The 15,850-nt window shown below is 42.3% G+C and overlaps 1 protein-coding gene across 2 annotated transcripts in view; it reads left to right on the top strand.

The window, feature by feature from the left end:
* LOC116395119 (plexin-A1-like) overlaps positions 1-15,850 on the top strand; it is a 237,855-nt gene that overhangs the window by 201,768 nt on the left and 20,237 nt on the right. The window contains exons 19-21 of one of the 2 annotated variants that reach the window (XM_031868709.1): positions 1,251-1,394; positions 8,080-8,314; positions 12,671-12,813. In XM_031868709.1, the coding sequence (XP_031724569.1) occupies positions 1,251-1,394; positions 8,080-8,314; positions 12,671-12,813 (522 nt within the window). Of the gene's footprint in view, positions 1-1,250; positions 1,395-8,079; positions 8,315-12,670; positions 12,820-15,850 lie in introns of both variants that reach the window. The other variant, XM_031868708.1, reaches the window with a different exon arrangement.

Genomic DNA, 15,850 nt, shown 5'->3' with positions numbered 1-15,850 from the left:
AGAGAGAGAGAGAGAGAGAGAGAGAGAGAGAGAGAGAGAGAGAGAGAAAACATTTATCTGGTCTTGGTGTTTGGTGAGTGCCTTCCTGTGTGTGTTTGTGTTTTTGAGAGCCTGTCCCCCGCATGACGCTTCTTGCCTGTAGTGTGCGTGTGTGTGTGTGTGTGTGAGGCAACAGCTCTCTGTGTGGCTTCAACTTGAGTGCCTGTGTTGCTTGAAATCTATGTGTGTGTAAGTGTTAGTGGCTAGGATGCTGTGTGTGTGTGTGTGTGTGTGTGTGGGTGTGTGTGTGTGTGTGTGTGTGTTTGAGAGACGGAATGGGATGCATGTTTACAGGGTTGCAGAGCGGGGCTGGGTGGCGGCCTGCAGAGACGATGGGATTGGAAAACGAAGTCTGTCTCTGCGTCCCACTGCTTAGCCAGCGGGAGACGCGGCAGCTATCTCCTCTCTCTCTCTCTCTCTCTCTCTCTCTCTCTCTCTCCGTCTATCTCGCCCGCTCCGCCAGCTCTGTTCTCCGCTCAATCCCATTTTCTTTCTCACTTCAGAGCGCGTTCCTTTCATCTTTTTCTAGCCTCTCCCATAATCTTTTCTCTGCTCTCTCCACCCCTCCCGCCTCTGCATCTCCTGATGTTTTCTTGCCACATTTTCCTATCTGTCTTGTTTTCTTTGTATTCATCTTTCTCCCTGTTGCTTTTTTTTTGTTGTTTTTCTTGCTGTTGCTTGAGTCCCCTCTTTTCCACCCTCTAACTGCCTTTCCTCCATCACAGACAAAAGTGTGTGTCAAATTGGAACTAGCGAACTTGATATTGAAATGAAAAACAGGAACAGAAATTGACAAATGTTAGAATTTACACACCTTGGGGTTCAGACTCTACGCGTGGAATTCAGTTCAGTGGACAGAAGACAAAACTGTATGACAGTTTGTGTGCCTCCAAACTGCCTCTATATGCATTTAGTGCTCTTCATCTTGCTGTTTTATTTTTCTTCACCAGTTTTTGGCTCCAGATTCATCAGAATTGCTTTAAAATTGTATACAAAATGGGAACATTTGCTCCTAAAACACCTTAACTCACTCATTAAACAACATAAATCAGATGCAAGCATTGGTTCCTATAAACAAGTAACGTGCGTGTGTGTGTGTGTATCCAAAGCCTGATATTCCTCTGCACCGTAGAGCTCCATTGTTTTGCACCCAGCCTGTAGTTTGCATGAAAACGTCCTCACCACATCTCTCCCCCTCTGTCTGTGTTTAGGGCCGTAACCTGATCCCAGCGGCTCCAGGTAACAGTCGCCTCAACTACACGGTGCTGATTGGCGAGACTCCCTGCGTCCTCACCCTGTCGGAGAGCCAGCTGCTGTGCGAATGGCCCAACCTCACCGGACAGCACAAAGTCACGGTCAGATCACAACTCTGCGTCCTCTGCCTCTTCTTCTCTCTCTCTCTCTCTCTCTCTCTCTCTCTCTCTCTCTCTCTCTCTCTCTCTCTCTCTCTCTCTTTGACTTTTCTAAAGAAATCATGCACTTTTTCTGTCCCATTTTTGGATGCATTGGATGGATTATCTGAAAAAGAACTTGTTGAGTGTTATCGGCTGAGACCTTCATGGTAGACTTCTTTCTTTTCTTTTTTTAAAATCTTTCTTAGTCATTAAATAACTGGGTCAGGATTCAGTTTGCACGATTTCTTCAAAAAGCAGTTTAAAAAGGACCAAATAAAGACCACCTGTTCTCCGCGGTCCATCCACACTGACCCAGTAATTCATGTCTATGAATATGACAACACTCTCGCCTGACAGTATAAGCCCGTAACGTCACTCTAACCTTGTTGCTGAGTTATGTGAATAACCTCCCGACAGGTCCTGGGCGCGCTCCATTGAGCACGCACACCAAGGCTGCCGCTAAATATTTAACGCTTAATTACCATGTTGATCTTCATTGGCCTTCAGTCGGCCCGCTGCTGAAAATAAGGCTGTGGAAGTTTTCCAGGAGGCGGGGCCTCCAGTCAAATATTTGACTTCACAGTACGAAGAACAGATCTGCAGACTTTGCACCACTTCAGTGCAGTTAATGTCGAGTTGAATCCATTGAGAAACACACAGGGAAATGAAACACTTACTCACATAATGGGTTCAACATGACCACAGCGAACCTCAAGAAGTGTCTGCAGATTGAAGGCCGCGTTTCTTCCCATCCACTGAAGCGTATCCACAGCGTCAGCAGTTCTTCGCCGCAGGTGCTGCTGGTTTTTTGGACCGTCTCCATATTTTTCATTTTTCATTAGCTTCCCTTTACTTTGATGGTGTAGCCATTTAAAAGTGCACAAAATATAAAGCACCTTAACCCCTCATTGAATCGACAGGCCAATCCACCGCCCACGCTCAACTCCAATCGCATCGTTTCGTTGATTGCTTGTTCTATAAAATGACGGTTAATAGCGGGAGACGCTCTCCACAATTTCCCAGAGCCCACGATGACTTCCATCAACAGTCCCCAAATCCAAAGGCATTTAGTTTGTGATGAATTGATGATCAGAATTGTTGTCTATTGACTAGTCGCTTAAACGTCTCGGCACTAAATATGATACCGTTGAACATAATGCTGTTACACTGGCTTCAATCGTCTATGTCTGCGCAGTGGGTTGGCAGGGACTGTGACACTGTCTAGATTCTTTTTGAAACCCTTTACAAGATACCCACAGCAGAAACATATTTATTTCTTCATCTCAGAGAGCACCACCAAGCTTCTTCTACATGTTTAATTTGCCCTCTAGCATCCCCCTTTTTCCTACTGATAGCTGCACACTGTGTCAATTAAAGGCAAATATACTGTAGCACCTCCTTTTTTTGCATACTGGCCATTTTGGCTGTTGTGAGTTATATATTATAAAGATACCTACTTCTCAAGACTCATCAACAGGCTAACAATACCTGATCCACAAAGGAATGACGTTCATAAGACTGGGAAATAAACGACAGCAGGATGTGGGCAAACAGAGTTAAATTATGATAAGAAGTTTCCACTTTGTCTGCCGTTTGTGTCCACGACTCTGTCCAAGACTGATGCGGAAACATAAAAGGCGGTATTAAGAATAGAATTGTTTCTCCAGGATGCCACTGATATGCAGACGCTAAGCTTGTCTCTGAGCTCTAATCCAGGAACCTCTTTTGCTGCATAAACCTTTGTGATGTGCAAATTTTGTCCAACTCTCAGCAAAGCCCGACTAAAGTTGCACCTTTACGAAAGCCATCGTCACCGAGTTCTACTTCCTGTTTTCTGTGCGAAGCTGCAGCTTTTCTGAAGTGTTTTTTTTTATTACCACCATCAAGCTGTTGATGTCACTTTCATTTTTCTAGAGTTTCGTATTGTTGAAGTTACGACACGGCGCCGAATAGTGCTGGAGAAAGTCAAAGAACGAGCTTACGAGTGGTGTCCCGGGGGGCAACCGTTCAGCTTTGCGTGTCCAGAGCTGTCAGCTGTCTGCAGACTGATGCACTCCGACTGGAGCAGACTTTCAAAATCACCGCGCGGCTCCTGGAGCATCTGTATTGAGGAAGGTCAAACCTTGACGCACGCAGCGCTCGCTCTGAATATACGTATGTGTCTGAATAGCCCGCCACTACCCACGACCACCCCACCCCACCCCCTGCCCCTTTTAAACTTATCACCAATGTCCTTTCACAGTCATTTCACTATATCTTTATGACATTTACTCCCCGCTAGCTACAGCCAATATACCTAGAAAGCCACTGACAGCGCATCCATGTAATTCAATATGATAGCTCTCAACGCAACCAGCCAGTTCCAAGGAGGAACTCGAATTTATATATATATATATTTTTTTATTTATTTTTTACGCCCCTTTTCTTTTCTTTCTTTCTTTTTTTTGAACAAAATGTCATGTTGAATATCGGAGCGATGTGTTGGCGGAGTTAGTCCTTCGTCTGACAATAGCCAAAGAAAAAAATGGAGCTGTCTGTTCAGATCTCTTCTGGTGTGTGTGTGTGTGTGTGTGTGTGTGTGTGTGTGTGTGTGTGTGTGTGTGTGTGTGTGTGTGTGTGTGTGAGAGAGAGAGCGAGCGCTCATATGTTTGTGTTTACGTGCACATCTTTGTCTGTGCGGAATGCTGCAGAGAAGGCCACAGCTGTAGCACAATAATATTCCCCATGTAGAATGACCTACATACAGGGGACCCCAATGGGTGTCCAGACGTACCGGGCGTGTGTGTGTTTGTGTGTGTGTGTTTGTGTGTGTGTGTGTCCCTTCAGTTGCTCAGCTGTGTGTTGTCAGCTGTGCGCCTCCCTTGAGTTTTTCGAAGAAACTTGTTTGTTGTTTTGGCCTTCAGCTTTTTAAGTTCCTCCGTCAGTCCTTCAGTCTGTCAGGAGAGTAAAAATAGACAAAATGCCTCGAAAATGTGTCACCAACTTAATATCGCTTATACTCGCGCTGCATTCAAGTCATCCAAGGATACGTATCCCCCGGATATTGGCACCAGATATAGCAGTGACCTCTTATTCGATGATGCAGACTAATTTGCATTTGTTTTATTGATAGATTTCATATTAAGGGCCTTCTATACATCCAGTATGTGAGCAGAGATTTTCTGGTGACCCAGGTCCTGTATCATAGAAGTCCTTAATCTAACTCGTGCTTGGAGTGGCACCATACAGTTTCCATTTCACTTAAATAAACATTTGAAATACTATTAATAAATAGCTTTTTAGCACTTTTTGCAAAGGCGTTAAATGACAAAAAGAAAAAGGCATTTTTTGGTGAACTAGATATGTATGTTTTCTTCACCCTCTTATTGAGCCAACAGTCCTGTTTCCCTGCAGACATTCGGACGCGCCAGAGTACGAAAATAACCGGTGTTCTAGTAATAACGTCACACGTTCATTACATTCACAACAGCTCCATTTTATTCAAGTGCAGCAGTAAGCCGTGACAGTGAGCCAGCATGGATAACACCTGAAACTGAAGCAGTGGAGCTTCAGCCAGTGTATTTACACCGGTGCTTTTCCTACTGACATCGTGACATGTTTGTCCTCAGAATCCCCAAATGTCCTCTATCATGTGTCCCTGTTTTTGGTATCCTTATCGCCACAGATTTCTATCCAATACTGACACAAGCAACGTATAATAACGTGCTCAAGTTGCTGCATTTTCCTTGTGAGGGACACAGAGGGAACATTCGCCACCTTTTACGAGGATGGCCAATCAGTGTTTGAAGTACAATACATTCCTCAGCACGTGCTATAATGGCTGCAAAATCTGTTCTTCCTGCATCCAGCACTGTTATTCAACGTGACAGCCATAGTTGCATTCAGGGAAGAACTGCAGGCTGCTGTTTCAGTTTGGATGTCTAGTCTCCGCCTCTGGGTAGCCATGGAGGCGTGGTCTAATGCCTCTCAAAAGCAGAACTTCTTTGCTCTCTCCGTTTGTATTGCAAACCAGCTACGTTTCCAACAAGGAAAATACGAGTGTAAAGGATGTAATGGCCGAGGATACACTTCACAATGTTCCGGCTGATTCGGCTATTCAGCCGTATCAATGCAGCGGAGAGAGGCCGAGGCTGCATTAGCCGCGTAGGAGGATATAGCCGACGGGGACCCTCAACACAATGCATCCTGGTACATGTAGGCACCGTCAACACGTTTCCGCCAGAAGGAAAGCTCAGCTTTCTCCGTCATCAAAGCACCATCTGGAGAATCTATCGCTTCAATTGACCACATTTACATCAACACTGATTCGGCAAATACAGATAAAAGGTTTTTCCCTTTTTAAACTGTCTGTGAGAACAAGAACACGCCTGTACCAACCATTAAGTGCTTATTGAGGATGATAAACAACAGGTCTAGATGAATCTTAAACCTTTAAACCTTTAAACCTGTTCTTATTGTCTCCTGAGAGAATTATCTGGCTCTTTAGCTGCTAAATTCTCCAGTTAATGAGCTGAAAGAAGCTAAAAGGCTCAGTTGAGCCGAGGGGAGCGATAGAGGTTCATCACTACGAGCGTCCCTAAAATGATTAGAGCAGCTTTAAGAAAGGTTCAACTGTTTGCGAATCACCAGTCCACACGTTGAGCCTGTCCAATATGTCGACAGCTGCACCATTATAACTTGAATGAACTATGGTAACGATATGAGGCTCCATCAGCTTGTGCAGACTTTATTATTGTCTTCAGATAGACTGTCGCTCTGCCACCTACCCAATCCAAACATCTTGCGTACGAGTGAATTCAGTTTAATCTCCGTCTTTGCAGCCCGATCGTGTCCACGCAGCTAATTGGCTGCTTAATCTAATCTAATACATCTAATTGGCTGTACTGTTGCAAATTCAATTTGTAGACGCTGCCTACATCGATATTGATATAACAGCTTCTCTATTTTACTTCTTTAAATCAGACTTTGATAATGTTAACATGCAAGTGCACTTAGGAGAGCTTCAAAGTGCATAATCACACCTCATTTTGATCGGTTATCAACCCCCCTTGTGGATAGCTTGATTTGATGGATTCCAGCGCTGTGAGTCTTTTTTCTTTTCTCTCTCTCTCTCTGAGACGCAAAGCCCTTATGTAAATGTAGTTAGTCAGAAAAAAAGAAAAAAACATTACATGTGTTTGACTTCCCATAATTACCAGGACTCCTTGGGGAGAGATTTAAATGCTGCTGATTACTTTGTTTGATTACCTATACATGTGTGCGAGTGTGTGTTCCAGGTGTCTGCCGTGTGTTGTGTGCATACTCTGTCTGCGTCCACCTCCACCGCACAGCTTTGACCTCGGTCGGCGTTCCCTTCTCTGACCTGGATCAGTTTGTTAAAAGTCGACAGTGATAAACGAGGACATTAGCGGCAAAATGTCTTATCTTAAAAAAACAAACAAATAGATATCTGCGGAGAATGCAGAAGGAGTGGAGCTGACTGTGCAAGTTAATTTGTGAGGTCCTCATTATCAAAAGCGTCTGAAGCTGCTCTCCTAAAAGGCCAGACGTGAAAACATTTCCCACAGGCAACGTGTTCACAGCAGTCGAGGCGATGTGAGGCTGTCAGAGATCGGGCCTGTTTAGTGTGAGTACAGACCAGATGAAAGTTTAATGATCCTTGTGGTAGAAATCGGGTCAACAGACTTCTCTTTCATCAGACCACTTCCTTTTGATCTCTTCAGACCACCTGATCTGTTCTCAAACCACCTGCTGCTGGAGAAGTGACCGCTGCCTGTTTTTTTTTTTTTTTTATGTCTCTCTGAGAGGCGTTCAAATCCTCAGATTGGCCCAGGAGAATCCGGTATAGCAATTTCCTCTCCCTCATCGACTGTGGTGGAGCTGCCTTGGGGAAATGCGCTGAACCTGCAGCCTTTTTAACCCTCAAGCAGCTTCGGGGCTTCTTCTTTTTTTAGCTCCTGTCACATTGTTCTCTCTGTGGCCTTGTTTTTACACAGCAATATATATGTCCTACACCTTTATCAAGCAAAAACTCATTCAATTCTTGAGATGAGAAAAAGTTGAAATTCTTTGATAATTTATTTTAAATAAACTGGAAATCAATAGAAGTGCCCACAAGTGTTACCAATATACTTTTTAAATGAGGCCCCACATGCTCTATGTGTTGAACTATTTAACTTTTACAACCTGTTATTACAACTTTCCTCTCTAGTCTCAGCCGCTTGCAGTTCAGTCAAACTTTCATTGTTTTTGTTGGTCAATCATGGCTTCCCAGTTACACTGAAGAGTGCACAGTTAAATGTTTTTATATGAGACATGTAGTTTCAAGTGTTTTTGATGAAATATCACAATTTTAAGCTTCGATTTGGCTACCTTTTTTGGGAAGGAAGCGTAAATTACACATGATGCGTTCAAGGGCCATTGGAGAGTTGAAAATCCAACGTTAATGTCTGTTTTTAAAGTGTCTGGCTATTATAAACGCTTTTTTGCCATTTGTTTCTAAAGAAAACGTGATTTTCAGACCTGCTGGTGGGTTTTGGGCTTTCAGATTAAAGTTGTTTTAAGAAAAAACTACTTTCCTGGAGTAACAAATATGTGTATTTTCTCCCTTGATCATTGAAAACCAGTTGTGTGTGTGTGTTTCCAGATCCGTGCTGGTGGGTTCGAGTACTCCCCCGGGACTCTTCACATCTACTCGGACAGCCTGCTGACGCTTCCTGCCATTATCGGCATCGGCGGGGGTGGTGGCCTGCTTCTGTTGGTCATCATCGCCGTCCTGATCGCCTACAAGAGGAAGTCAAGGGACGCTGACCGCACTTTGAAACGTCTGCAGCTCCAGATGGACAACCTGGAGTCCAGAGTGGCCCTGGAGTGTAAAGAAGGTAGGGAACAGTGTGTGTGAACTTTTAATGCACGAGCGTGCAACTATACAAGACGAGAAAGCCAGTTGAGGATAATGGTATGAATGTGCCAGCTGAAAAATGTTACAGGACGTTTCTATAGACTCGATCAATCAAGCAGTCGGATGCTGACAAATACAGCGTACATTGTAGGATTACAGAGCCCGGGGAGGTGGTCATTCATTTTACTTTTTATTTAAATTGAATAACGATTAAAAAGTGTTAATATTCTCAGAGATTAATGTGGTGAATTTATTAGAAAAAGCCTCACAAATTCACAAGACAAAAAGACTTGAATGTTTTCTGAGGTTATAAAGTCATAAATTGGAGAGAAAACACCAAAATAGTATAAATCCGTAGCTGCCGTCGGCGTTGTTGTGGTGTTTTTATGGTGAGATGCATATACTCGATTTCTATCATGTTCTTTATGTGTTCTTTTTATGAACATAATCGACTTTATCCGTATGTTAGACCTGTTTCATTTTGCCAATGGGTTTTCTGAAATCCTAAAGATTGCTCACGAACGGCTTTTGCAGAGATATATATTTATTTATATATATAAATAAATATATTTTGTATTTCCATTTTTTTATTCATACTACACTGGCTTTTTTTAAGTGTGTGGAACTCTACTCGATGGATACAAACTATTCTGAGATATTCGGTGATGGAGAACACTGTCTAACGAGTCGGGTCATCTGTCCGTACCTCCGAGTGAAAACGCACCACAGCAGCAGAAGAGCGTCAGAAAAAGACATGCTAAGCGTTTGAAGGGGGATAGAGAGAGAGAGAGAGGGGCGATGACAGGTCAACGTAACGAGGGGATTGTTCGCAGAGACATTAAAGGTATAATGAGTGAGCGGTAAAAGGGAGAAACATGGATAATAGACAGACCAGGCTGACAGGGAGCTGATGAGGTCGACGTTTTAGCAGCAGAGTGTAGATAACTGATGTGAGGACAGCCCAGGTGTTTACAGTCGATGTAATGACACAGGCATACACGGCCACGATACAAGGTTATAATATGATTACACTACAGCCACGACATAGAGTCAGAGCCCTTTCAGAGGATCCCTTGTCGGACAAAATGCTGCAACAGTTGTTGAATTAAAGTGCTCCAGTTTCAGGGTGATCGGTGCATGATTTCTGACCTTTTCAGAAAGAAAATGTGTTTTTACCTTGTATCGTTTTAAACGTTTGTCTAGAACTAGAATAACCCTGTACTTTCTTCAAAGATACTCCAGACGTTATTAGAGTCAAATAATAGCACTCCGTTTTCCAGGAAATGAAGCATGGCCTTATTCCCACCCCGCCCCGCCTGCTGTACTCTCAGCTGGCCTATAGATACGAGACAGTGTGTGTGGGCGGAGGAACAGATGAAGTGGGCGGTCCGCTGTGTGTGCGTGTTCACAAAAGTAAGTGCATGTGTGTGAGGTTCGCTTTTCGCTCTGAGAGCCTTGAGGGGAGGAGACGGGGGATGTTTGGTTCAGTCATCTGTGAGGAGCAGACGTCACACTGAACACTGGGATCCAAACTAGCATATTAGCAGTCATGCACAATTACTTTCACATTAGAAATGACAACTGATGACTGGAAAGTGTCACTTTTTGGTTATGGGGAGGTAATATAGTTGTTTTTTGAGACACTTTATAGGAGCAAACAAAGTGCTTAGGGGTTTCTGAACAAATTCATGGGCAGAGTGTTGTTTCCACGCTAACGTAAGCACACTTCTCTTCCCAGACTTTGTGTAATCTGAGGTCCTTTCTTTGTGTACTCGAATAAGAAATACATGAGGATTTTCCCAGGAAAGTCCTACCAGGCAGAGCAGCCCAAAAATCAATATTAACTGGCTATAAATGAATTAGTTTATGAAAATAACTTTATGAAACTCTCCACTTGAGCACAGGGAGCAACTGTCAATGCTAGTTGCAGACCAACGCAGTTGTCATTTTCATGGCCATGTTGTGGAAGTACGGTTTGGTGTGGTCAGGCACATTGTTGATGCATTGTTGTCTTGGAGCAGCAGAAAGCGATTGCACCATTGACCAACAAAAACCTGGACTAAAAGCCAATGGCGCAGTATATTACTATTTAAGTATGTTTGGTTGTAATTGTCTGTAGATAAATAAACCTTGTGCACTGATTTCAAATTGTGGTGGAACTCTTGACTTTAAGAAGGACTATGTACATTTTTTGAGAAAAATTACATCAACTCACTGTTACGAATGAAAAGTTGAAATCATAAGAAATAACAGGCAACTTTTCACAATGTAATACACTGTACTTTAGCTGCTACTGCCTTACATGGTCTGGTTTAAACAGGAGCTTGTGGTGGCTAATGCTGGCTTATTTTTAGCAAACTTTAGATTGATATCGCTGTAACCGACACGTCTGTGGGTTTTGTTTTTGCCTTTTATTCTAAGTTATGCAGTCAGATCTTCTATGTGATGATGTCTTTGCCGCTCACTCAAAAGAATCTTGAGAAAAACGTAGGGAATTCAATTGAATATCTTTGAACTGCTTATGGCCACATTGGCTCTGTTCAGTGAAAGCCCTAGACTCGCTATGTTGAGCTGTAAATGAGAGATTGATTAATGACAGAGGAGGAGTTTTGATGAGTGGAAGTAGTGGGGGGCCTTTATCTCTTATTCTGCTCCTTCTGTTCTACCTATTTCGTTTTTTGTGTCCTCGTCTTCACCTCTCTACTCTACTCGCTACTTCTCTCCAGGTCTTACCTTTACGCGCTGATCTTTCTTTCTTCTCCCCTCTCTTTTTTCCCCTCTTCCTTCCCTTTATCTTCTGTGCTTCCTCTCCTCTCCATCTCTCTCGTGGACCAAACAGTCCAATAACAGCTGGGAGAAATTATGCATGAAAACTCATCTGTCGCTCTCTTAATAATTATCCACTCATGCAATTAATTGACTTTCCTTTCCAGGAACTTTGTTTTCTGTCTCCTGGTTCTCTCTCTCTCTCTCTCTCTCTCTCTCTCTCTCTCTCTCTCTCTGTCTCTCTCTCTCTCTCTCTCTCTCTCCCCGAGCTAGCTTTCCCTTTTTATTTCATTAAGTTTGGGTCTTCTTTTTTCTTTTTTTTCGGACGAGCAAAGATTGAATTTGTCGGGGCTCAGACACCAAAGAACAAATTCAGTTAACTACATTTTTTCGCCCAGTCATTTTTCTTATAAGTGTTATCAAAAAATTCTTAGTTAGACAGGAAATTACATTGCCGCCTTTTACGTTACATGTCCTTCACTTAAAATAACTGAATTAACTCGGGATCAGTTATTATTTTGAATATCTACTTATCCTTGCTTCATTCTTTCCTTTTAAGTTTTAGTTCTTATTTGTTGCCTTTGTGGGCTTCTTGCCTCATCAGAGCTTATGATTACTAAATTTCCCTCCAATCTCTGCTTTTCATCAGATAATGAAATTGAAGATTTCCATGTTACAGATTGATAGCATCAAGCTGGTAGAACGTGGCGCTTTGTAATTCAATAAAGGAAGTCATTGCTTTTTATGTCACAGGGAGTATCCTGCAGAGCTGAGGGAACTAGTCATTCCAAATTTGGGCTTGTTAGGACTACCCCACATGCGGGGCAAGTTGCTGAAGTCCTGTAGCTGACAAGCTAAGGGCCAACGCGCTAGCAAGCTGGAATGCTACTTAGCGCTGGACACAATAGCTCTCCATGCAAGCTTCTTTCTAATTCCTCTGTTCTGTGCCGGCATGTTGTTCTCAGGATTGTATCTAACTAGCTAACTTGCTAACTAACACTTAGCAAGCACATAAGCTCAGTTGCTAACAGGACAATAAGCCATAATTGTTTGTTCAATAGACACATTTGTATCATCTACTCCTAGCTGTTGAAAAAACATGCCTCTTTTGTGTAGCAGTTGACACTCTGGCATAGGCAAGTTACATAAAACTAGATGACGCAACATAGCTAATAAGCTACGTTAGCTCTTAACTCTCCAGCTTGGCGTTCCGTCAAAGGTCAGCCATTGCAAGATAATTCCCTATCAGGAAACAGCGTGAATTCCTGCGTCAAAGTTCACCAAAGTTCCATTTACTCATCCCCAAAGGTGTGTCCGAGCTTTTAGAACTAGACATGATTGGTTTATTGGACCATGTGGTCCAGGTTGCAGGTTTTTTGATAAAATTACGTAATCGATGAATTCTCACATTATTAATATCACGGGGCAATACTCCTTGATTATTGTCATTTCACAACCCAATATGATGTTCAACAGTAGTGCTGTTAGTAGTTTGTCCGTACAAAACTGCACATGTTCACCATTCCTCATCCTGTCACCTTCTCTCTATTTGTCCATTTTTTCAAAACAGCTTTTGCTGAGCTTCAGACGGACATCCACGAGCTGACCCAGGAGCTGGACGGTGCTGGGATTCCCTTCCTGGACTATCGGACATATGCAATGAGGGTCCTGTTCCCGGGAATTGAGGACCACCCTGTGCTCAAGGAGATGGAGGTACGGGTCAGTACCCCACCAACCAAGCTTGAAACTGACAAACAAACTCACCATAAGTCATCAATTCCAGTAGAGCCGAGAACTAAGCCTTTGCACTGATAAAGTAACATCAGAGGTAGAGAAAGCAGAGTGAAGTTGCAGGTGGTACTACCCCAACTTTCATCACTTCACATTGATCTCCTCACTTCCCCAGTTTCATGCATCCCTGAACACAAGCATTCAATCTTGTATTGCTCTATGGTGTAGAAAGAAATGAGAAACTCTTGACATTGTGTATAGCAAATGATTTATTTAATAACCATTTGATTTGTTTTAAATTAGCAGAAAATTACAACTTAATTCATCGACAACAGTTGAACAGTTCGCGCGCTGCGTGTTTAGGAATTAACCGAAAGTTTGTGACGCCGTATTCAGCTTGTCTCAATGAATGCAAACGTTTTAAACTGAGGAATGCTTGACTAAAATGAAATGTTATGTAAGAAATACAAGAAGATAAAGAGATGAAAAAAAGAGCGCATTGCAAAAATGAAGCAAAATATGATGGGAAAGGGTATTAGAGCAGAGAGGGAGAAATGAGATGCAGGGTTACCAGGATTCTTACTCGCATTATACATCACTGTTAAGTTAGTAATTAAGTCAGTACATGCAACCACCTTGCCAGCACAGCCGAATGGAGAGAGTGCACACGATTTATAAGGACATTTTACCACTGAGACCAAGGCAAGTACAATTAATAGTGTCAACATAAACTACTCCCCTCCAAAGCTAGCAACCAGAGAGCCAACTTTGTAATCAGCAAGTATCATTAAGATGTAGAATCTGGTGCTGCACCATTGACTTTGATTGGAGCGCTGACTTTTTGGAGTCAAGGAATAATTAGTTTGACCTTTCTCAGCTTCATTTAATCGTTCTAATCCAGAAAGTGGATTTATATTCCTAGAAGAAGAAGAAGAAGAAGAGAAAAAAAGCCCTCTGGGCGGTCTCATCTGATTCATCCTATCTTATTTTTGGCTAGACGAAACAGTAGCGATTACTTAAATACAGTCGAATCATCGTTTGATATAGAAACTAGCCCATAGTGGCTTCCAGCAGAGACTATAAAACGTATAGCTGATATACTGAAAACTACTGACAGTTAGAAAGTCTACAGAGTAATTAGAAAGTTTTGAACAACAGCAATTTAGGAAAGAATCCACTCAGGCTCCATATTGTCCCTCCTTTGCATTTTATTTTACCACTTTCGCAGGCTTGCATAAAGTCGTGTGGCATAATTCAATCGAGTATCAAATCTAAATCCTTCTGAGGCCCTTATTGAATCTAATTAGGTGAGGCTTTCAACATATACAAAGCTATAAATAACAAAAATTCAACATTTAATTAAGTTTTGCGGTGACATTTTATTGTGTGAGACACCAGAAACCCTTCACCTAATGAATGTTCACAACCTGCAGACACAACCTGAAATTTAGATAACAAACAGCTTAGAATATGAAATGTAGATTAATTGTGTGAAGCAGGTATAGCCTACTTTTTACATCTTGCTTTTCTGCTGCTTGTTCCAAATATTAAATGTGATGTAAATATTGATATCATGTGGAAGTTTAACGGGGAACATTCCTGCATCTGTTTTAGGACCCATCAGCAGCACAGACGTACATCTTACCATTTGTTGGAGAGAGTTAGCTTCAAGTTAATTTTCATCTACAATGAAACAACACATTACAACAAACTTGAAAAAGAAGATGGAACACATGATACAAAATGTGACATAGCAGTGCACCATGTCAGCAACCGATGTGTGTTAGACAAATGAATGGTGGAATGGATCAAACAAACTCAGGACCTTAACCCTGGTGGTTATTTATTCCCGCTAGTTATTTATTCCCGCTAGTTACAGTGTTACTATTATTACACTTTTATTTGAACACATGCCATGATCTCTTTCTCTAACCTAAACCGAGCCGTTTTCTTGCCCAAACCTAAGCATTTGTTTTACACCGTTAACCGCGTGACATTGTGCGTTTCTGCAAGCGTTACGCGATGCTGATATGAAACGTGTTCATGAAACAAGTTTTTGATTCAGAAACGTTGATTCAAAGCATCCAGATGTTTGCAGAAACGTACAATGCCAAAAAATGTTTGGCTCGACTGAGTTGAGAGTTTGTTTTCAAAAAAAAAAAACTAGCTTTGGGCTTGTACAGACACCAGCTAGCAGAGAGCACGTTAACCAGACAACAGCCAGAAGTTTCCTTGCAGCTGTTAAGGAAATAACGTTAGAATAATCTCCCGCCGGGTACATTCATCATTTTAGTTGGATGACCCCAAACTATTATTATATAAAGCTTTACATATTGTCCCCCCACAAATCAGCTCAACTTTTGCTCACTTCTTTGTGAAAGCAAGTCACGCCTAGTGTCTCGCATGAATATGTTCAGCTGGTTTTATCGGCCTATGAGGTCCTAAAATATCTATTTCTCTCACTTTTTTACTTTTTTTTACTTTGGCAAATCAAAATAAACACTAGAAAATATGACAGCGAGAGTATGATGTCCCCTGATACAAATACAGTCCACCTTTAATTGAAGGTGTCAGGCAGGCAGAGAGGTAAAGGGATCTTACCTATTTTATAGTTATGTCTAGACTTCCTTCCCCATCCCTCTGTATTTCCCCCAGGGGTTGGCGGTGTAATCCAATGGCCTGTGTAAACTAACACTCCTAGCTTTATTGCTCTGTGTGACTGCTCTCTTCCCTAAGCTAGACAGCCACACTGCACACCAGTTATGCTCTCACACACACACGCACACACACACACACACGCTTCACGCAGTACAGGTATACACATACACCAGTCGTGCAGATACCTGAATGTACCCCTTCATAACGCTCTCTTTGACATTCGGTAAAAACTGTCTGAGCCGTACATACATGCATCTCCATCCATCTCTCTTTCTTCTTCTTCTCTCTTGCTTTCACTCTCTCTTTTCAAACAAACACACACACATCATAATCCGTATCCGCCCTGGAGGCCCGAGAATCT

The sequence above is a fragment of the Anarrhichthys ocellatus genome, unplaced genomic scaffold (genome assembly GCF_004355925.1).
Source record: "Anarrhichthys ocellatus isolate YVR2014 unplaced genomic scaffold, GSC_Weel_1.0 scaffold44, whole genome shotgun sequence".
Taxonomy (NCBI): Eukaryota; Metazoa; Chordata; class Actinopteri; order Perciformes; family Anarhichadidae; genus Anarrhichthys; species Anarrhichthys ocellatus.
This window is presented reverse-complemented; position numbering and strand designations above follow the sequence as displayed.